Source organism: Dermacentor andersoni, chromosome 7 (assembly GCF_023375885.2).
Source record: "Dermacentor andersoni chromosome 7, qqDerAnde1_hic_scaffold, whole genome shotgun sequence".
In the NCBI taxonomy this organism is placed as follows: Eukaryota; Metazoa; Arthropoda; class Arachnida; order Ixodida; family Ixodidae; genus Dermacentor; species Dermacentor andersoni.
The window spans coordinates 93839864-93862685 of record NC_092820.1 but is presented as its reverse complement, the minus strand read 5'-3'; the positions used below and the strand labels follow the sequence as shown (position 1 = coordinate 93862685).

The 22822-nt window shown below is 48.8% G+C and overlaps 1 protein-coding gene across 1 annotated transcript; it reads right to left on the bottom strand.

Annotated features, from left to right (window-relative positions):
* Nucleotides 1-236: 236 nt before the first annotated feature.
* LOC129385698 (ipis-1-like) lies at nt 237-22157 on the bottom strand. Its single transcript, XM_055072671.2, has 3 exons — nt 21754-22157; nt 11794-12050; nt 237-821 (listed from the first exon to the last, which is right to left on the bottom strand). Exons 1-3 carry the CDS (start codon nt 21994-21996, stop codon nt 467-469), a joined length of 855 nt encoding a protein of 284 aa, XP_054928646.1. The 5' UTR covers nt 21997-22157; the 3' UTR covers nt 237-466.
* Between the last annotated feature and the right edge of the window lie 665 nt (nt 22158-22822).

Sequence of the window (22822 nt, the reverse complement as noted above, 5' to 3'; positions counted from 1 at the left end):
TATAAAGACTTTCCGTGTTTATCGTTTCGATCTATACATGGCCTGCAGCACTATGCGCGCCGTTACCCGCGCGTTATCGCGCCTCGGTGGCTGTGGTCTGTGACGCCGTGGTCTACAGCTACTGCCACAATGGGATAGTACATAAACAAGGGTAACCAAACAAACAAATTGACTGCACCATACACTTTCACAGAAAAGCGCATGGACACGCAAGTACAACCGCAGATGAGGCCGTCTTGTTATCGCCACATAGGTTTCCCACCTTGTTAAAGCGGGAGGAAATATATAGTGGACCGTTGGCAGACGTTCCAACAGAGGTCACAAGTGCGCACAAAGACGACAGCACGAGAAGCGCTTCGCACGCTAGGATACTGTATTTTTTCGCAATTAACGAGTGCGGGCTGAAAACAGCTGCTGCAAACGCTACTGCAACCGCATCGCCGGCCGTGACACGCCCGCATGAAACTCAGACTAGCTTCTTGACGGAGCCGAGTAGCAGCACGACGTCGGGCCGGCGCTTGAGCATGAGCAGCATGAAGGGCCGGTCGACCACGAACTGCGCCAGGGTGCGCTGCTCGTCGAATGCGGAGCCGCTGCTGAAGCCGCTGGACGAGTCCGCTGCTGGTGCGAGAGACAGGGCCCCGCTCGGCGGGCTGGTGGGCGGACTGGCGCCCATCGACGGAGGAGAGACCACGCCGTGGCCAGTAGAGGGAGAGGAGGAGGAGGGGCTGTCTGAACCCGTGGCCCCCTTCCGGTTGGCGTGCAGGACGGCCACGTGACGCGCGCCTGACAGGTGCGCGCCCTCTGCTTTGCTCAGGTACCTGCGCCACAAAGGACATGCGTTTGTACAGGTTGTCCCACGTAACTTGAGCCACGATCTCGAAAATGAATGCCTCTTCGGACGCGAATCGAGCCGAACTATAGTGTAACTCAACCTATTTTTTTTTAATTTTCGCCAGAGCTAATTATTTTAGCGTCGTCATCATCATCAGCCTATGTCCACTGCAGGAAGTTGTCGGACGAACCCACCGCTGTCAACCAGATGTAGGAATCGTCGGACAATCTCGCCGCTGCCACCCTTTGAAGGAGTTGAAGGTCGTAGAGAGGAACTCGGTGAACAGGATTTATTTACATATTAACATTTTGAACAAGACATACATCGACAGTCTAGCGTGACTCCCAAATGGAGCACGCGAGACGACGCATACAGCAAACAGCTTACGAGCACACAGCTCACTAGTACATCTCTAACACGACAACGAGCACTCAGCTCACTAGTACATCTCGAGCATGACAACGAGCACACAACTCACGAGTACATTGACGAGCACGACAACGAGCACTCAGCTCACTACGACGAGCACGCCCTAGCAGCCGGCAATCACTGCTTATAAGCACTTGGTCCCCCCTTGATTCCAAGTGCACGGAAACATTCGTCCAGTCATCGTTCGACGTCGCCGTTCGACGTCACCATAGATGACCCACCCTTTTGGAGGAGGCGGGCTCACATACTCGTGTTGCACACACACACAGGTGTAAAGGTCCGGAGCCGACGTCAGAGGGGCTTCGTAGAAATCTGCTCCGTCCTGGGTGGCGGTTTCAGCACAAAGCCTGCTTCGTCGAACTCCTTCACTCGCAACGGCGACGAGGCTAGAGGTTGGCGGCGGCGTTCCAAGATGAGGTTACCACCGCGGGCGTAACTGGCTGGCAAACTTGCACTGCAGCTGGTCGTTCTTAACACCCTGCGATATCCAATTACCCCTGCCCTGCGCCTACCGATTCAGCACCCTCTGCTGCGTTACAGGTCTGACCGCCGCCTTGGTAAGGTGCTCCGCAGCTGCTGGGGACTCAGGGCCTTTCGTTGATTGAACGAGTGGTCGAATACTGCACCAGGGAGGCCAATTCCTGTTTTGGTGAGAGAGTGTCCTTTATGGAAGCTTAGTGGTTCTTCCTAATTGGATTACTATAGCCCCACTGCCTCTCGGCATTTTTGCCCGTGTCAGGCGGCATTTTAAGCCTGGAGGTTAATTACACTTAATTAGGCAACTTTTAATTGATGACTTATGAGCGCAGGTGAGATACACAAAGTTGTAGAGCACGTTCAGAAATCGCCTAATAAAATGTTTTTCACGTCATATGTCTCACGTAGTCCTTTCTTCCGCATGCCAAAGAAAATCCGCGAACTACGAAAAAAAGAAACCTGATGGTGCGCTTGCGCACTCCTATTGTACTACGCTCAACTACCGAAAATATAACTTCTGCATTTGATTACGTCATTTGTGCACCCTCGTGCCCAAACACCGCCTGCAGGACGCACAACACGTTTCACGTGCCCCACTGCGGATGCGTCTCTGATACAGCCTACCCTATATATCTTTTTCTTTTGTTGAAAAGAAAAGAGCCGAGAAAGTAAACATGGGATCAGCAACATCGATTCTATTAGCTGTTCTTTGTATATGTAATTTTTGAAAAATTGTAAATGATGCCTGCCAACGAGAATTTGTACACATAAGTTCGTCACATAACTTGCGAGCAGCTCTCTTTGTCATTAAAATCTTCTGTAGGTGATTTTGCCTCTGTAAATGAAACTTGTGTCCAAAAGAAGATCACTGCTTTTGTTAATCATTTGGCGAAGTTACTACAAATATACCGGACTATGGGGAATCCGACACAAGAAAAATCCCAATTATCTCCAGTTTTCATCTTTAAACGTGACACCCAATTTTTAGCTCCTCCCTCCCAAACCTCCATCCTAAATTTCAAACAACAGAAATCCCGAAAACGAAAGATCCTCTTTATTAACCGCATCACAGAGTTTCTTTATACCATGATTGTTCACGTTAAGCCTGTGGCTCTAAGTTCGAGTACTAGTTCGCGTTTACGTATACGGACACTAGTTTATGTTGTGTGCTGAACGGCTTTCAATGAAATATGTGCTTGGTAAGTGCTCAGAATGTTATTACACTACTACATTAACCTGTGTAATCTCCCGGCTTGTGCGCGCGGAAAGATATCTTCATTGTACGCCATGTGACGAAATTAAGTGCTCAAAGGCCGGAAGGAATGAAACTGGATTGTCTTGCTCTAAAGCCATGCAACTAGAAATTTGGGCGTGCAGAAGGTGCTCAGCCAGTCTCCGAAGATGTATAGCACCAGTGTTTTAGTTTCTGCGCCTAGCCTTGAAGACCATACGCTTCGAAAGAACGGCACAAATCACATGATCAGTAAACATACACTCAACCGAACCTAACGTTGCCGTTGATTGAAGGTGTTTTGTTGAGGCGCAAGAACCTACAAACGTAATTTCATCCTATAAACTTTTCTGCACTCCTTAATTCCACCGTTTTATAGAAAAAAAACCGTACAGTTCCAAACGCCCCGTCGATCGTTGTGAACTACACGAGTTGCTTGTTGACATAAAAGCAGCTTTCTGGGAGAATTGCTGAGGTTCTACCTTCAACCAAACCGTGTGGCCAGGTTACTCGGATTAATTTTGCGCTGAAGCACAACCAAACTTTTTGTGGCAGCTTTTTTTTATTTTTGCTAATTTAGTTCTTCTTGGTAGCTTTATGCTTGATTAAGAAAAAACTGGACTTTTAAACAGGGGCCACAGAACAGGTCCATTAACTCTTCCGCACGTATCTGTGGCACAGCCTACAGCACATCTAGACAAGTACAAGCCAAGTGAGGAGATCGGCTTCCGCACAGTTGGGTACCTGAAAAACCAGGCAGTTTTCTTCTTGCCCATTTTTGCGCACTCAGTGGGTGTATCGGCAGAACTTTCCCTTAAACTTCGTAATGAATTGATAATGAAATAAATGCGCAAGGTATACTTAAAGATTGTTTTCCCGCAACATAAGAACCAACTAGGCGCAGAAATTAAACACAATACCGTGCACGTGTACTGCTCGCTGTGACGAGGTGCGAGGAAAGCACGGCATTCTTTTTCTTTCTCAAAGTCAGGGCGAGGAAAGAGCGACCTGGGGTGCTATGCAGGATGCGCCGAGTTTGGCGAAACTCGGGATCTTCACGAGCTCTGGCGACACCCCAAGATGAAAGCACGAATGGTACCGAGACACAGTTTGTCTTTCGACAAGCCTCCAGTTTCATTGGTTTATCTAGATTCACTCTGGCTGGCTATCATTCCTTGGGCGTTGCCTTCTGGGCGGTCGACAAACTGGGGCTCACGTGATCATACCGTCGGTGCATGGTCGTGCCTTCTTTCACTTGTTTGTCGTTCCACCGAGTGCATTACATGCAGAAGCAAGTTGTAAAACAAATGCATTTAGTACAATATTATTAGTTACATTAACGTGCTTTAGAAGCATTTTGAAACTTACGAGATGTGCACTGAATGCGTCTTAGACTAATTTGTAATTTAGTACGCTTCGCATTACACCACGAGGGAACGCTGTAGTGGCGTCATCACATCCATTCACTGGGCAAGCATGGCGGCTAAGCATCAGAGAGGCCCAGTGTAAACAAACCCGTACAACGAGCTTGCAGTGCGCGACGTAGTGATCAGGCTCGACGATGGCCACTATTTCTTGGATAGTTCTGTTCCTCCGTGGGCAATCTTCCCGTGCACCCGGTAAGACTGCCAATAGCTTCGGCGATTTTACAGATCGCAACGCGCACCTACTGTTCACGGCGAAGTGCTGAAGAAACAACTTGTCCGGTGCTGCTTCTGCGAGTGCGCCGAGTTCCTCCACTCTGCGTGACTGCGAGCGTCACGAACATTACATAGTGTGGGCAAAAGGCAGACATCCTATATAGCTGCGATGCGAAAAGGAGGTGGTACCGACGATGGATCTCGCTACGAACACAGTGAAGGAGACATCGACAAACTGCAGATAAGTATATTTCTACTGTTTCATATTTAGCATACTAAGAGTGCACGGATTAAGTCACTTTCGTAGTAAAGAACTGAATGTCCAGCAGTTTAAAGAAGGGAGTGAGAACCAATGAGTGTTCGTGCTTTTACATGCAAGTGGGCCCGCGAAAATATGGAAAAGATGAAGGTAACCTTCACTAACTTGGTGAGATAACAGAAATTCATGAGTCACATTAAGCCAGCAAAATTTATGGAAGAGTATCATTATCCAAGTGAAATATCAATAGCAAGTACTGATATAAAGCAGGAAACTTAGACAAAAATTTCATGGGTTGAACAGCACATGGAAGGCATTGCCGAATCGTGATCGCCACGTTACCGATATCCTTGAAAAAAGTCTAGAATCATTGCATTCCACCTGTTATGCGATATGGGACATAAACCTGGAGGTTAACAAAGAAACTTGAGATGTCAAGGACTGTGCAGAAAGCGAAGTAACAAAAATTGTTGGAGATAGCGTTAAGGCAGGAAGACAGTGGCGTAGAAAACCGTGGCAACTGATATGCTAGCTGAGATTAAGAAAAAAAGGAATCGGCAGGCAGGCCATGCACGTATTCGATCACTTGTTGCCAATTCATATCAGGTGATTACATAAGCATGACAGAATGGATATCAAGGAGAGAGAACTACAGCCGAGGATGGTAGAAAATTGCGTATTGGGACAAAAATATGATGTTTGTAGGCATAGGATGCAATCAGCTCGTATAAGACGGGATTGTAGGGTGAGGCATTTGTTTTCCAGCGAACAAAAATAGGTTTGTGGTGCTGACAGTAGAGACTCGTGAAGGTGCAGGGCCACCTCAGCTGCTGGCACACTAATCAACATGACAATTGGCTCTGAAAAAGAAAACCCCAGTTATGAAAAATAAAGCGACGTTGTACCAACGCATTGTTTTATTATGCATACTACACTAGAGGCTTCCACAGTTAAGGGCACTTAGTACTAATAGTGCAACGAGCATTTTTCTTTGTAAATAATGGTTTGTATGCGGCTGATTCATTCCGATACACTTTTTGCAGCAAAACATTCTGCTGCTGGAGGCACTCAACCGCCTCGTGGCAGTAGGCGAGCGCCAGGCACGTGCTCTTGAGAGTGTGGCAGAGGTCCAGAGGGCTGCTCTGCAACAGTAGTATTGGTGCCCTCACTGCTCTCCTGTCGAGCCCACAGAAGGCACCTGATAAAGGAGCTTTCAGTTTAATATTTTGTTTATTATTCAAGAACATGAATAAAATTATTGCAGTAAACATTGTGCTGTGCATATTAGGAGACTTGTAACATGCACTTGGTGTCCCTTCAAAATAGGCAAAAACGTAAGAAAACCTGTGCCACTCTTGGACCATGTAAATAAAAAATACACCTATGCAGCATACACGTCATCATGCTGTTTGTTCTTTCTATGTGCAAGAATACAGTGCGTGTTGATTAGCCACAAGATGAATGGTGTGTGTAATTCACAATGAAGACAGGAAACAGCAGGAGCTTAATAATGCTATCACCTATAGACTGTGCATATGACTGCAACACTCCCCGATTCAAATGTGCCATTACATGCATGTTCGATACCACATATTCTTTAACATTGTCTTATAATTGCATGTACCATATTTCACACATCTTAAGCCCTTGCATAGCACACTTCTGATGTATCCATTTCATATGCCAAATAATTGTACACTTTGTCCTTTTGTGTTGTATGAAAAGCAGCATCCTTTACAGTCGGATAAAACTTCAGAAGACAGGAGAGGCCCCACCCAGATGACAAAAGCGCAGCAGCCGATTGCCTACACGTCTAAAGAAATAGTCCCTCTCCAACGAGCAAGTATTAGTCTGTCCGGCGGCACGATGTCAGTCTAGAGTGCGTCCCATTGGTGCAGGCTTGTGTTCACCTGCCTTGAAGTGCAGATTCCGCAGCCTCCTAAAGTTGTATCTGACTATAGAAACACGTAATGCCTTGCACCAGTTGCATAGACTTCTGCAACTTGATAGCACACAATGATCAGGAGCAGAAATCTATAAAGGCATCCAAGCAAAGCTGGCTGGCCACACTTCCATTATGAGGGGCTGAAAAAGGTCTCGCCAAATATTCCCATGACGTCCTTGAAAAAGAGGTGGTGTTTGTCACTTCTTTAGAATCAAAAACAGATTACACTGAATGTTGTATAGCACGTCAAAACAAACTGAGCTTGGTTATTTGCACAGCATGTAATGGGAGGTTGTGCTTCACATAGGAAACAAACTGCTCTGTGCAGTACAATTTTGAGGCCGGTATGGCACCTATCATGTCAACAGTGTCTACATACAAATTACTTTTCACAGGCCATTGATTTCACCATTATTTTTGTGTGATGGTTCTTTCAATCAGCGCTTGTATTACATGAGCAGGTGGATTTGAAAGCAAAGCTTTGTTTGCAAACCTTCCGACTTCCATAATTGTGTGGCAAGGCACTGGCATGCTGTCGAATAGCTCACACTTCCTCGGTCCTGCACCAAAGAGGCCCAATGCTCTATTTGAAGTTGGATCGCACAACAATTCCACGGCACACAAAGAAGTGTAACACACACAGCAAAGCATTCTGCTGTGTGTATTTCTCTTTGTGTCCCGTCGAATTGTTGTGCAATTAAACTTAAAGCTTCTATACCCAATACACCGTCTTCAACCTCACCAATGCTCTAGTTATTAGGCCACAATGGTGCACATCTTTGAAATTTCCCAACACAAATTAGCTCTCCAAAAAATCACAAATGTTAAATTTTGCAGCACAGCTGTATGTATGCACGTGCCATATTCTTTACCACTAAACTCACAGGAATCAAAAAGGCAAGCATTAACCAGCCTTGCTGCTGCCGTTACCATTATCATCATGACACCAATGGAAAGACAGTGCCACGTTTCAGTAAAGGGAGTGCTGGAGGGAAAGGTGTGACAGCGAGGGCTTACAATAAAAATAACGGTTACGAGACATGTTCAATGCCAATATATGCTGCATGTCGCTCAGCCTACTTTGGCAATTGCGACAAGGGTTTACTCGTTTGGGCATATCACGTTTTGTGTAATCATTGCTCTAAAGCTGTACAAATGGTCTATTTGCTCTGCAATTTTTATTTTTATCATGGTGGGTTAAAGACCCACTTTTCATTGGCATCTGCACCACATTTCTCCCGATATGTAATTTTGCCTTGGTGGTTCATGACATCTTCACGTACAGAGAGTTCTGCAGAGTATCGGATGTGCATTGTTCTACTGCTTAAGAATTAGAGCCCCATTATGAGACGAAAATATTCAATTGATCCATCCAGAATAACGCTGCCCCCCAAAAAAAAAGAAGATGCACTGAACGAGGAGAGCATGCATGCATCGACAGTGAACAGAGCAAACAATCTGAAGTATTTTCTTCATGCAAGCCAACACACTAAGATTCTCAATGCATTTTCATTTCGCCACAAATGCATAGGCACAACCGGCTTGGTGCAACATCCACATCTCGCGCTGCAACAAATTGTGCAATGCCTCGCTGTTTCATAGTGCGGCCGATAGATTACGCATGACCAAAATTCAGCATTGTGCATACTTAGTAACTTCACCAATGAAGAACCCCAAGTTCTTTCTGAGATTAGGATTCATAGGTTACTTCACACAATTTGTGATATCCATTTATCTATTTATACTTAATTAACCTCTTTCCCAAGAAAGTGAGCCATTTGGAAGGCACCCTGACAGACAAGTAGAACAATCGGCAAAAAGTGATCAACCAGCGAAAAAGTATGTTAATCACAGTAACGCTGACATTGAAGGCGCCTTAATTCCTACGTACGCTCCGTCGACACACCCGACTACGTTCGTAATGTTCCCACGAAGTAGGAAGCATTCTTTTATATATGCCCGCTCCGCCGCAGTATTCTGGAAAGCTAGCCACCGCTTACGCACTGCCGCATCGATAAGCGCGTCAGACACATCTCTGACACAGTTGCTAACAGTTGCTAACAGTAGTTTGATGGCATCCAATGTAACGCTCGGCGCCGACGCTTCCCTGAAAACTCCCAGTCCCGTAGAAACGGAGGGCACAGATGACTTGCTCTACGACGGTGAGCGAATGAAGCCCGCCACGCTGTCTCCGCAGACGAGAGTCTTCACCTAGCTCGTCACACTGATGTCTTCGACAGGCGAAAATGACGCTGAAACTCCCCGTCGGTCATGCAGGTGAACGGGTCCGGACGGTCATACTAACGCTTGCTGCCGCTGGATGCAATGAAACAGGCTGCTGCTGCCGCCGCCATGTTCCCGAGTTGAACTCGGAGGGGGTTTCGCGATGTACGAGTTTAGCACGAGTTCGCCTGTCAATCAAAACCAGAGGTCACGCCCCGCGCGAGGCATGTAACTATTGCGCGCGCACCCACTACAGTTGGGCCACGCCCAACTTATCTTCCGGCAACAGCGACGCGGTGTCGAGCTGAGAGGCATCAACAATCTTGACCGCCGACATAAAACACGCACAACGCACTCTCATCGGTGATGTACTGAGCACCACTATCAAAAACAAAGCGTTGACTGTCGCTGGCTTATGCATACATCTTCTCGGGCTGAGATGGCCGCACAACACGGTTTCATTGCCTGCATTGTGGCGCGTAGCGCACAGTAAATAATTATCGGCACGTCAGTGTAGCTGCTTGCAAGACGTCGATGGGTCGAGGGGGACGACGATGCTGAGGAGTGCGTATTGCAGCAGTCGTTTGAGATGGCTGCTCTGTCATCGGTGATGAAACGGAGCCACAGCGTCGTAAACACGATCAGCGTCCGAGAATCGCTCGCTCTTCTAGACCCAGTGCAATGGCATTTCTTCATCACAAGCACAGCGCACTCAACAGTTCCAACACCTCTCTCCGTTCGAAATCTGATTTCATAACTGCACACAAGAGCCCTCACCTGCCGAAATGCGAGTGCTGCGGCGTCGTTACGATATCCATCTGCGATCGCTGCTGGCTCCAGCAGAGGTAATCCGCAAGCACCTTCGACTGCACAACACACTCATATACTGCGTACATGCGCTCAGAGGCGCCTTCACTGGGCAAGCGATGACAAGCGATGAATTGTGTCGCTGGGGAAGCACGCACTTTTCGCAATGTATCGCAGAGGCTTCGCGCACAAAGACAAACTGGTAAATTTTCACTGAACTGCGTCACTACGCACTCTAAAATAACATACCGCCATTTTCCAGCGACAGCTGTTGTGTCGTTTTTAGTTGGTAAAGCGGGGGCCTTAATTGCCTAGTGCCTAGTGAAGCGCCTGCGATGAACAGCCGTACCGCGGCGCTGCGTTTCTATTCCCCTAATAAAGAAAGAGTGGCCATGACCCTCCATGGATCATGACCGACTTTATTGAGAATAGCACTGCAGCGCCCCTAGGCGACTTATCACCGTATGAACGCCCTCGTGCGTGCGACACGCTTCAATGTACCGCTTCTAAGCTTTCGCCTCCCTGTCGCCACTCGCGGCAAGAAGTGCAAAATTTAATAATTTGCTCGATATCCGTTTGTCATCACAAATTTCTAGCGTTGAAAACGAAAAACAGATACCTAAAGAAATAAAACTGTTCGTTATTTTATTTGTTGTATTTTAACGTATTCGTTTGAGTGACAGTGTAGGTGCAAGAATGCCCCGCATGTACCCTGTTCGCATTCGATGGCGGATAGAAAGACAGTGCCCGAAAGATGAGGCACGCCCTTGACGCGCCCGGGAAAGGCGTGGCAAGCGGCTCACGGCAAGTGTGCAGACAGACAGCGGGGTAGTCACGGTATCGCTAAGTTGCGATAATCCGTTGATAACAATACGCGGCGCTGGCGCGTTTCGTTGTGCAGCCTTCTGCGCTTGAAACGTAGAAGCAGCACCCTGCGCGGCACGCGCAGGGTGCGTTCATGTTGTCATACGCGGCTTTTTGTCTACATATTTTTTTGCCTGCACCTTCCGCGCGTTCCGCGCTATCTCCGTTCACTGACTGCCGTCGAGCAAACTCGGGTAAAACTCGGGTGAACGAGAAACTCGGCGCATCCTGCATAGCACCCCTGTTTAGTGGTCACGATTACGCAGCGCTGGTTACATTGTTTTGGGATTGCATTGCTTTGCTTAATGTTAAGTGACTTGATAGTGAGGGAGTGGAACCATAAGTAAGGACGTTCGACCACCTCTGGTCCCATTGATTGATCGGGAGAGATGGGTTGTTGAACCGATTGCGATACCAGATACATAACTTAGTCCAGCAAACGATTAGCGGCATTTAAAAAAAATTAAATGAAATTATGGGGTTTTACGCGCCAAAACCACTTTCTGATTATGACGCACGCCGTAGGGGAGGACTCCGGAAATTTCGACCACCTGGGGTTCTTTAACGTGCACCTAAATCTAAGTACACGGGTGTTTTCGCATTTCGCCCCCATCGAAATGCGGCCGCCGTGGTCGAGATTCGATCCCGCGACCTCGTGCTCAGCAGCCTAACACCATAGCCACTGAGCAACCACGTTGGGTTAGCGGCATTTTGCGCGCACAGCAAGGGTCTACCAGGCGGTTGCTGAAACGACTTGCACAGGACATCTAAAAGCGGGAGGTTGATATGTGCGAGATATGCGAGTCTACTGCGCTTAGCCACAAACCAACAAGCCGTCAACGAAAGGTAAGACTATACATACATCCTCCGCCTTAGAGAACTTCCCAGCAGCAAGAAGCAATAGTAAGTTGGTTTGATTTCATTGTGTAAAATTTTGCGCCCACTAAACGACAACAACAAGAAAAGGAGACACAGACCAGTGCAGCTTATGCATATAGCAAACTTATGCTCGCAGTCACCTGGAACCAGGAACAGCCAATGCTCGAACATTCCCTGCACACGTGCGGGGGCCAGAAGGCATACCTAAGGTTGGCCTCGTCCGTGAAGAGCACGCCGAGGCCCATATCCTTCAGCACGGGCCCCAGGTCGGTGACGCTCCGCAGCTTGAGCCTGGGCATGTACACCGTCACGTTGTGCCGCTCCTCGAGCCGTGCCACGCAGTGAAGCAGCCGAGCGGCAGTCAGCCGCTTCTCGAGCGCCGCGAGCCCGTCGAGGCGGCGCGGCAGCAACACCACCAGCGACACGTCGCGGTTCTCGTACGGGAGCTCCAGCACCGTCACCTGCGCCGCCAGGAGGAGGGGTGTGTCTTAGGCCTGTGCAGGGTCTTCCTCCCCTCCCCCACTGTAAATAATCACGATGCTGCGGGGGACTTGTCGTCAACATCATTACACTTGTGACCCGACTTGTTACACACGGCGAATTCCCACAGCAAAGTGCCTCGAACGGCCAGTCGCGCGGCAATTTTTTCGTATATTCGCGGGCTTCTTTCACGCTCGGAAAACACCCTTGTGCACCACAATTGAGCATGAGAAAGCTGTATCGGGAGTTTGTCATGTTGCTCTACAATTTTCTCGGTGACACTTTAGGTATAATTATAACACTTGAGAAGCTGATTAATTATGTCTAATCATGTAACTAGGCGTAATGCGGAGAAATAATCTGCTATCTCCAAATGACGGCAAACGACGTTGCCTTAGTTCTATCCAGGCACGTGTCATTTACCTATACTTAAATCGTGATACACGATAGTTGGGACACAGTGTATATATTATCTTTGATAACAGTTGCACTTGAACAGACTTCCTGGGGCCTCGAAGAATTGTTCGCTTAGAAGAATTGTCTTATACTTCGCTATCACTAATACTTCTTTGCCGCAGCTTTTTTTTTTATTTTTACTGTGATTCCGGGTAGAAGCGCTGATGCGTATGACTGCTATTAATTCTAATTTCGAGTGAATCAGGCTTCGTGTCATTTAGGTTACTAAGTCAATTATGTATACTTATGACATCTGCATGCAAGTGGCGATGTTTCCATCCCTAATAAATGTTGTAAATTATCTTACGAACTTTTTTTGTCATGAGTCATTAGCATTGCCTACTGGAAAGAGAAGCAATACTGTGACGCACATCATTCAGGAGCATTTCACACGCTGTTGAGAAAAGACTCTGCCGATGGGGTCACTGAAGTCTGCCGGTTTTTTTTTTTTTTTTTTTTTTTTTACTGTCAAAATAACACGCAATGCAATTTGAAGCGAGGTGAACATACAGCAAACAAATTCATTCTCTAGGCATGGGCTATCCGTACTATTTAGAAATAATTGTAACTTGGCAATCCCCTTCTCTTTCAAAATATAATAAAATTTGACTTGTCTATACGTTTAAATATATTGTGTCTGTGCATCGTGTTAACACTGGACATGTTTTCTAAGTGCTTAAAGGGAACAAATACGGATGAGGCAGGCGCCGCTGGTGCGCTCGTCCTCCTATTTTTCAGGATTTGCGGAAGTAAAGTGAAATCATAAATTAAGAACTGTGCCCGTGCGCGCCAACAATGATGCAGTAAGCTTTTAGTCACAAAAAAGTTTAGGTGAAGAGGTAGAGCAAACTCAAAAGAAACCTTAAATGATGCGGCCAACAGAACATCGCCGGGATGGGGGCACTCTGCCTCCCCCCCCCCCCCTGGGAATCTTCGGAGGGGGCTTGGGCCCGGAGACCTCCCCTTCGCCCCGTCGTCAGCGCCTATGCTGAAGCCATTATTCCGACAAAAGGACTTGTCTTGTTCACAGCAAGTGTTAATCATGGTTTTCGAATGAGCATTCTAAGGGCCGAACCTCTTGCCGGAACTGTACTGCTGATTGATATGAATAAAAGTACTATCTATCTATCTATCTATCTATCTATCTATCTATCTATCTATCTATCTATCTATCTATCTATCTATCTACTATCTATCTATCTATCTATCTATCTATCTATCTATCTATCTATCTATCTATCTATCTATCTACTATCTATCTATCTATCTATCTATCTATCTATCTATCTATCTACTATCTATCTATCTATCTATCTATCTATCTATCTATCTGTCTACTATCTATCTATCTATCTATCTATCTGTCTATCTATCTATCTATTCACACAGGGCTGGCTGGCGATGCGAACTTTCCAGTACCATACAGGAACCGACCAGGCAATTCGGTGAAGGCCGTCTGGCCGGCCACCATAGACACGCGAATATACCAACTGTGTCGTGGTTCTCTTGCATTCGGAAGAATGGAAACGTACCCTTCAAAATTGTTCAAAGTCCAGCAAAGCGTCTCCAACCAGTTCTGTTACTTAATGCGTAATGTACGCATATGTGATGACCCCGCCTTTCTGTTTTGATTTATTTTAACATGTGTATCGATTATTTGCTTGTCATCATCTGCTTTATTTTCTTTTAGCTACTGCACTGTACCCTGTAGCCGCTTTGCAGCCACGGTGCAACGACCAAATAAGGCATTTCCTCATACTTTATCCGTGTCTCCCAAGGAAATTTTCCATTGATTTCGCCTTGAATAAATCAAAAGAAGAAAATGTGGCACTAAACATTTCGACAGGCATTGCAGGCAAAGTCGCGAGGTATCGAAGACGCATTAATGCGTATACCGTATCGGTATATCCAGACATACTTGGTAGATGTGCGTTAGCATCTAAGTTAAATTTTTATCGTGGCGTTGTATTTCCAGACAATATTCCTGTAAGAAATTGAGACTATTTATGGCCGCAATTTCTTGTCTGTCCTTCGTGCAAACACTGCTCAGCTTTATCGTCATTGTGTGCGTGTTTTCTTTCTTCTTTTTTTTTGGTATCGGGCCTTCATCACTGGTGTTCGCAAAAATTTTATGCGGTGATATAGGAGTGGCATATTAAAACAAAGATTTCTTTGTTGATTCGAACGAAACATACATTCGCAATATTGGGCCACGATATTTGAACCTAGAAGTTACACCGATTTATAATGGTTTCAGGCAAAACTCATCAGTAGCTCGAAACATCGATTTCCGACCTCTAAATAAACGGTCCATATGCGAAACTCTTCGAAATGTCAAAAATGGCAGATTCCATCCGGCGCGCGAACAATTCGTGGCTAGATTCCAATTAGCGCAACCTATTCGTGGCTAGATTCCAATTAGCGTACAACCATTTAAGTGCTTACTCTCCGTCAACAAGTTCCTTGTTTCGAGCGCCAACCATGTTTCCCTCTTTTAGTGAAGTGCAATTTTTTATCACCCACTTACAATCTTGATTTATTATGCACGTCAATTTGCCAAGCTTTCGGAGACAAAAATTGGAGGACGCTTAAGCTTCGCTTTTAAGAGTGGAACGCGATAGCGTTCAAATATCACCGACTGCTTCTCACGCTTCCCGCCAACAGCAGCGTATGTAAACGTAATTTTCACCGGCAAACGCTGGCGGCGAACGCTATGCACGAAAGCGAGCTTTCTGGCAGAAACGCGGCTTCTTGCGTGGGCCGATCCCGGAGGTAGCGCACAGCCGTACCGAAAGGCTAAATCATTTTCTGGTCTCTGTTGTTTCGCACTTTTAATATTTAATTCTGGGAAGGCTTAACATAAGAAGCATGCGCTGTGGGCGTTTTGTTTCATGACGTTTGTGGGCTGTCAGTCTCAAAATTCCGATGACTAAATTTATCGAGAATGTAAGACAAGGTATGAGCAGCTTTAGTGACAGAATGGTGTGGCAATATAACCCGAATATACCGCATGTCATATAGCAAAGCATGGCATATACATATACCTAAATATAAAAGGAAATTTTCACTCACGGCGACGCCGGCGACGGACGCCGACGACGCCAAATTTTCTGCGACACAGGGCCCTTAACGATTTCGCATTAAAAGCGAAGACTTGAACAGCTGTTGGCACGGTCGTCCCTTCTACGGTTAATTATCTTAATAAATTATCTTTAATAAATATTAGTTAATCAATAATAGTTACTTTTGCAACGGAGGTGTTCACCTAGCAAAAGGGTCACTAGTTGTAGGTTGTAGCGCTAGGCTTAAAACAGGTCGGCGCTATATCGTAACAGGGAAGCAAGCACTTCTCGTCGTCTTCTTCTTTTGCACAAGCACACCAGCACCATGCCCACTGCCCAGTGCCTTCAGTACAATCACTCCCCACCGAAAGAGTAGCCATCCTGGCGACCTAAGGACAGGGGAACACAGGGGGGTCATGGCACTGTTTGAGCCGGGAGATGTGGACAATTTCCTGGCCCCGACGACGCTGGTCGGAAGGCGTTTCAATTGGCTCGATGAGGTAGTTGACCGCGGATGTTTGTTTCAGTACCCGATAAGGACCGTGGTACTTGGAGAGCAGCTTGGAGGAAAGGCCTGGAGGAGTAGAGGGCACCCACAACCAGACCAGCGAGCCAGGCGCAAAGCACGTAGCCGTAGTGGATGAATCGTGGCGAAGCTTTTGGCGCCACTGGTCCTGGGATGTGAACGAACGAGCGAGCTGGCGACATTCTTCGGCGTAAGCAGCCGCTCTAGAAACAGTCGTCCACTCCGAGGCATCTGGCCGATAAGGTAGAATCGTGTCCATAGTGCATGAAGGTTCGTGTCCGTAAAGGAGAAAGAAAGGGGAGAACCCAGTGGTGCTTTGCGCGGCGGTATTGTAAGCGTAGGTGACGAAAGGTAGAATGCGGTCCCAATTCGAGTGGTCAGATGAAGCATACATGGCCATCATGTCACCAAGGGTGCGGTTGAAACGTTCTGTCATCCCATTAGTTTGAGGATGATATGCCGTGGTAGTGCGGTGAATGATGCGACACTCCTTGAGCAATGCTGCAATGACGTCTGAGAGGAAAACGCAACCGCGGTCGCTCAGTAATTCGCGAGGTGCTCCATGGCGTAAAATCAGGTTTTGCAGGATAAAACTGGCGACGTCTTTTGCTGTGGCAGATGCTAGGGCTGAAGTTTCAGCGTACCGCGTGAGGTGGTCGATAGCAACAATAACCCAGCGGTTGCCGCTTGGAGTGTTGGGAAGCGGACCGTATAAGTCAATGCCGACGCGGTCGAACGCGCGCGCGGGGCATGGTAAAGGTTGTAAGGGGCCAGTGGCATGTTGAGGTGGCGTCTTGCGTCGTTGGCATAGGTGGCATGACCGGACATACTGGTGAACGAAACGGTACATACCGCGCCAGTAGTACCGAAGCTGGAGGCGAGAGTATGTCTTTAATACACCAGCGTGGCCGCATTGTGGGTCGTCGTGGAACGTGGCGCAGATGTCGGAGCGTAGGTGTCGGGGTATAACAAGCAACCACTTACGGCCGCTGGAATTGTAGTTGCGGCGGTACAGCAGGTTATCTCGAATGATGAAGTGCGTGGCTTGGCGACGAAGCGTCCGAGAGGTCGGTGCTGGCGACTGACTGGACAGGAAGTCAATAAGCGAAGAGATCCATGGGTCTTTGCGCTGCTCTGACGGCATGTCGGAAATGTTGAGGGCGAAGGCACCGCAGGTAGAAATAGACGAGTGGACAGCACCAGAGGGCAGGGGTGACCGGGATAGAGCGTCTGCGTCTGAATGCTTTCGGCCTGAGCGATAAACAACGCGGATGTCGTACTCTTGTAGGCGCAATGCCCAACGGGCAAGCCGACCAGTTGGATCTTTTAGTGAAGATAACCAGCATAGGGCATGATGGTCGGTCACGATGTCAAATGGACGCCCGTACACATAAGGACGGAATTTGCCGATAGCCCAAATGATTGCCAGACATTCCTTCTCAGTAACCGAGTAGTTCGCCTCGGCTTTGGTAAGGGTGCGGCTGGCATACGCGACGACGTACTCTTCGAAGCCATCCTTGCGTTGTGCAAGAACAGCGCCGAGCCCGACACCACTAGCGTCCGTATGGATCTCAGTTGGAGCAGAGGGATCGAAGTGTCGCAGCACTGGAGGCGAGGTGAGAACGCGTCGCAGTTCTTGGAATGCGTCGTCGCACGCCGAGGACCAGGCTGATAGGTCAGAACTGCCGGTGAGAAGCTGCGTCAAGGGGGCAATGATAGAGGCAAAGTTACGGATGAAGCGTCGGAAATATGAGCACAGGCCGATGAAGCTGCGAAGCTCTTTCATGGTGGTTGGTTTAGGGAACGCGGATACGGCGCTAAGTTTGGTGGGGTCCGGAAGGATACCGTCTTTTGACACTACATGGCCGAGAATAGTAAGCGTACGAGCACCGAAGTGGCATTTCTTCAAATTTAGTTGCAGTCCTGCAGTGGTGAGGCACGCAAGTACTTGCTCGAGGCGGTTGAGGTGCGACGCAAAGTCGGTGGAAAAAACCACAATGTCATCCAAATAGCAGAGGCACGTTTTCCACTTCAGCCCTCGAAGAATGGCGTCCATCATTCGCTCGAAAGTGGCAGGCGCGTTGCAGAGGCCGAATGGCATGACAGTAAATTCATATAGCCCATCAGGCGTTACGAAGGCTGTCTTTTGACGATCGGCCTCTGCCATTGGCACTTGCCAGTAGCCGGAGCGTAAATCCAGCGAGGAAAAGAATTCCGCTCCCTGCAGACAGTCCAAGGCATCATCGATGCGCGGCAGAGGATAGACATCCTTGCGCGTTATTCGGTTAAGGCGGCGATAGTCGACGCAGAACCGAATGGAGCCATCTTTTTTTTTAACGAGGACAACCGGAGATGCCCAGGGACTGTTAGAGGGCTGGATGATGCCACGCTCCAGCATGTCGTCAACGTGCTGGTCGATGATACGGCGTTCAGCAGCCGACACACGATACGGACGCTGGCGCAATGGTGTTTGTGGACCGGTGTCGATACGGTGAACGACTGCGGACGCTCGGCCCAAGGATGGTTGGTCAATGTCAAATGAGGAACGAAAGCGTTGGAGGAGCTTGATAATTTCTCTGTGCTGCGCAGGTGTGAGTTCTGCGTCCACGGCACGAGCGAAGACGTCTACAGGGGCATCAGTCGCGGCGGGAGGAGTGACGGAACAAATCGGAAGTGATGCCGTATCACCAAACGTGGTGGCCGGGAGAACGCTATCGAAAGCTTCAGCGGTACCCAGGCACTCGCCGCGGAGTAGGGATGATGGGCAGGCGGACGGATTGCACACGTAAAGGGCAGCAGAACCGTCGCAAAAAGTGACGACAGCAAACGGAAGCAGAAAGTTCCGGCGGCGCGCACAAGTGGCCGACGGTGTAAACAGAACAGATGAGTTTGCAGCAGAGGTACATGACACAGGAACCAGAGCGGCGGAGAAAGGTGCGATATCGATGTCAGAGGCGGCAACAACTTTAGGAGAAGAATGGTCGTCAGGGTCGAAGCACGGCACTGATAATGTAAGTTCGGCACGAGCGCAGTCGATAAGTGCTTGGTTGACAGATAGGAAATTCCATCCAAGAATAACGTCGTGTGACGAACAAGATAAGACGACAAATTCTATAACATACATAACGTTCTGAATGACAACCCGGGCTGTGCACGACGCTGAAGGCTGAATGCGATGCGAGGTTGCCGTACGCAGAGAAAGAGAGGTAAGGGGAATGGTCACTTTGTTCAAATTGCGACAAAGCTTCTCACTAATAATAGAAACGGCGGCTCCGGTGTCGATAAGTGCGTGTACGGTGACGCCATCTACGGAGAGTTCAATTTCGTTCGCCGGGCTAGAATGAGGCCTTGAAATGTTCGACGTAAACGCAGTTCTTGCCTCTGGAACTGCGACTGTTAGTTTTCCTCTCGGGCTGGGCTGGGTCGGCGAACCATCGGGGAAATGGATCGGCGACGTGGGGAAGGTGACCGACGGGCATCGAAAGGGAGGCGACTGTAAGATGAGTCCGGAGGAAGGCTAGATGGGTCCTGACGCGGAAGTCGAGCAGGCCTGTAGCTTGAGGCGCCCCCACTGTCAGGTAAACGGGGGCTGCGACGGCGGCAGAATCGTGCTACGTGGCCCGGAAGATGGCAGAAATAGCATATTGGCCGGTTGTCAGATGTACGCCACGGGTTGACGACAGGGGCTCCAGCGGCCGAGTAAGGGACGACCATCGGGCGTGAAGGTGGCGGCGGCACATGGAAGGTGCCAGTGGCACGGTAGGCATCAGCAGCCGGAGGAGCGTAAGGCCGGGCGACAACGTCAGCGTACGTTAGCGGCCCAGCTGCAGGCTGCGGAGGAGGGGCAGATGGCAGCGCCGCGGCAACTTGGGTCTGAATGACGTGGCGAAGCGAAGGAGCCAAGGTTGTCGACGGCTCGGGTGTGCTGTTCGCCAGAGAGAGTTGGCGGGCAACTTCCTGACGGATAAACTGCTGTATCTCCGGCATTAAAGCAGAGATGTCGGCAGCGTCGCGGCCGAAATCCAACGGAGATAGATCCGTGGTGTCCTGCTGAGCAGCGCGTGTTGATGCACGCTGCTTGCGCAGCTCGTCGTACTGCTGACATAGCTGTATGACTTCGGCAATCGTCCGCGGACTCTTCGCGACGAGCATCTGGAAGGCATGGTCATCGATGCCTTTCATGACGTGCTTGATCTTGTCAGCTTCGTCCATAGATGAGTTCACGCGCTTGCATAGCGAGAGGACGTCTTCAATATAACTGGTGAAGGTCTCGTCCTGGCGTTGAGCTCGACCACGCAAGCGTTGCTCAGCGCGAAGCCGGCGAACGGCGGGACGGCCGAAGACCTCTGCCAAAGTCGCCGTGAAAGCCGACCAGGTGGTAAAATCGGCTTCATGATTGCGGAACCATAGGTTTGCCACGTCAGTAAAGTAAAAGATGACATTTGTGAGCTTGGCGCGGTCGTCCCACTTATTATAGGCGCTTACACGGTCATATTCGGCGATCCAGTCTTCCACGTCGTGGTCGTCTGTGCCGCTAAATATAGCCGGATCGCGCTGGCGGATCACGCCAGAACAGACGATGGTGGGGGGCACGGGAGCAGCAGCCTGGGACGGTCCTGGTTCATCCATTGGAACAGCTGGTGGTAGCGTTCGGCTGCGGAGTTCCAGGATGTAGAAGAGAAACCCAGCAGCTCCACCAAATGCAACGGAGGTGTTCACCTAGCAAAAGGGTCACTAGTTATAGGTTGTAGCGCTAGGCTTAAAACAGGTCGGCGCTATATCGTAACAGGGAAGCAAGCACTTCTCGTCGTCTTCTTCTTTTGCACAAGCACACCAGCACCATGCCCACTGCCCAGTGCCTTCAGTACACTTTAATAGTTAATTATATTTAATTATCGTGCCATTCGATTCCCTTTATGCGCCTAAACAACACGTCGCCTCGAATTCTTTTGTTTCCTACAGGCGCCAATAATTTTTGTCTATTGAGAATTTATTTTCGCAACGTTTCTTGTATTTCGAGACTGATTCAACGCGAACAGCAGCTAATTTTAATGATTCAGCAGATTTTGTCCCGTTTACAAGTGTGCACTTCATGTGTGCACTCTCTACACGAACGTAAGATTTGAGAAAACGAAGTATTTTATGTCCAGCATACTTCGATAGAACCCATTCAGGCACATTAAATATAGGCCGTATGTAAAAGGTTGCGATAAACTATTAAAGAAATCAACCTGCCACAAAATGGCATGCCGGCTGCGGGAGCAGAGACTTGCTCGTCTTTTTTATTTCCAACTTATTTCGCTCAAAAAACTTTGCAAAAGTTCCATTCAGAAGAGTGTCAAGTGCTCTTGCTGTCGACGCGCGCGGAATCGTGCATATGTAGAGTGCCTGAAGGAGTTACGGACCGAAGGAGTGCTGGCGATTCCATTTTCCGCGCCACCTACTCATCCTACAACCGAATCCATTCATCGACTTCGTGCACCCGCTGATGGCTTACGTTCTATCTGTTTGAACCCGCGCTGAATGAACACGCTCTACCGCGAAGCCCGACAATCCCTGCCCCAACCGCTGAGCCATCGGCACTCTTTTCCTCCTCGTAGTGTGTTCCGTCCATAACGTATGTGTAAAGAAGGCACGGACCTCCAGCTCCGAGCACCGGAACATGCGGAAGGAGCCTGTCTGTCGCATCATGGCCACAGTGACGGCGGCCTCGGGCGTCTCGTGGAATTCCCCGCTGACCGGCTGGAAGGAGTGCCGCCACGCTCCTTCCAGGCGGATGCACGATAACAGCACGACCAGGCTGCGCTCGTCCACCGAGCCCGGCGGGAAGATGTGGCCCGGCTTGAAGGCGAACGAGGAGAGGGCGCGCGCCAGGGCGTCCATCGACAGGCGGCACTGCTCGGCGTCCTGCGCGAAGTTGCGCCTCACCAGCAGATACGACAGGCGCTCCTGCAGGAGAAGCGGTGTCAACACGCCAGCGGTTCGGCTTCTCGTTTATTTCTTTTTTCTCACAAATACGAATGGAGAAGCACGGAATAATACGTTTCAGCTTTGTGAGGCCAACTATACGATTTCGATCTTCATACGTATATATAGTGTGAAAAAGGTGCTCATGATCGTCCAATCCTGTTCAACAGGGTCAACGCACGCGGGTTTCCATTATGTCAAGGGTGTCGACACGTGAAAGCCGCGCCGCCTAGGCCCGACGCTTGTGCGTATGTACTATATAGAAGTTGCGAGAGAAAAATGCTTCGGCTGCACCTCGGTGCTACCAAGCCATATACGTCTTGCTCCGTCCGTCGCTAGCCGATTGCAATGAGCACTACGCGAAAACTCGAGCGCTTAACTTCCGCACAAACGCGATGACAACGGCCGATAGAGTCCGTAATGGCGAAGCATGCAACAAATTCGCAGTAACAACGTGTCATTGTTTACTGATCAGCGGCCGCTAAAGTGGCATCTGTATACCTGTATACCTAAGCACCCGTGCACCCTCGCACTTCGCTCCCCTTCGCAGGAACCCTCTGTGTTAAGCCTGGTAACGAAGCGTATGTAAGCAACTACCGGAGACGTCGAAGACACAAACAACGTAATAATATACCCGAAAGAAAAGGGAAAACATTTCGCTGAACATGCAGTTCAAACTACAGATATCCCAATCACGATCGAAGTACTGTGACTGCTACGCCATAAAATGCAAACGTAGAGA

Coding starts and splice junctions, on each gene's coding strand:
- LOC129385698 (XM_055072671.2), bottom strand. CDS start 21,996: ATGGACGCCCTGGCGCGCGCCCTCTCCTCGTTCGCCTTCAAGCCGGGC. Junction 12,051..21,753: donor TCCGGTGCTCGGAGCTGGAG/GTCCGTGCCTTC, acceptor CTGGCGGCGCAG/GTGACGGTGCTGGAGCTCCC. Junction 822..11,793: donor ACGGACGAGGCCAACCTTAG/GTATGCCTTCTG, acceptor TTTGTGGCGCAG/GTACCTGAGCAAAGCAGAGG.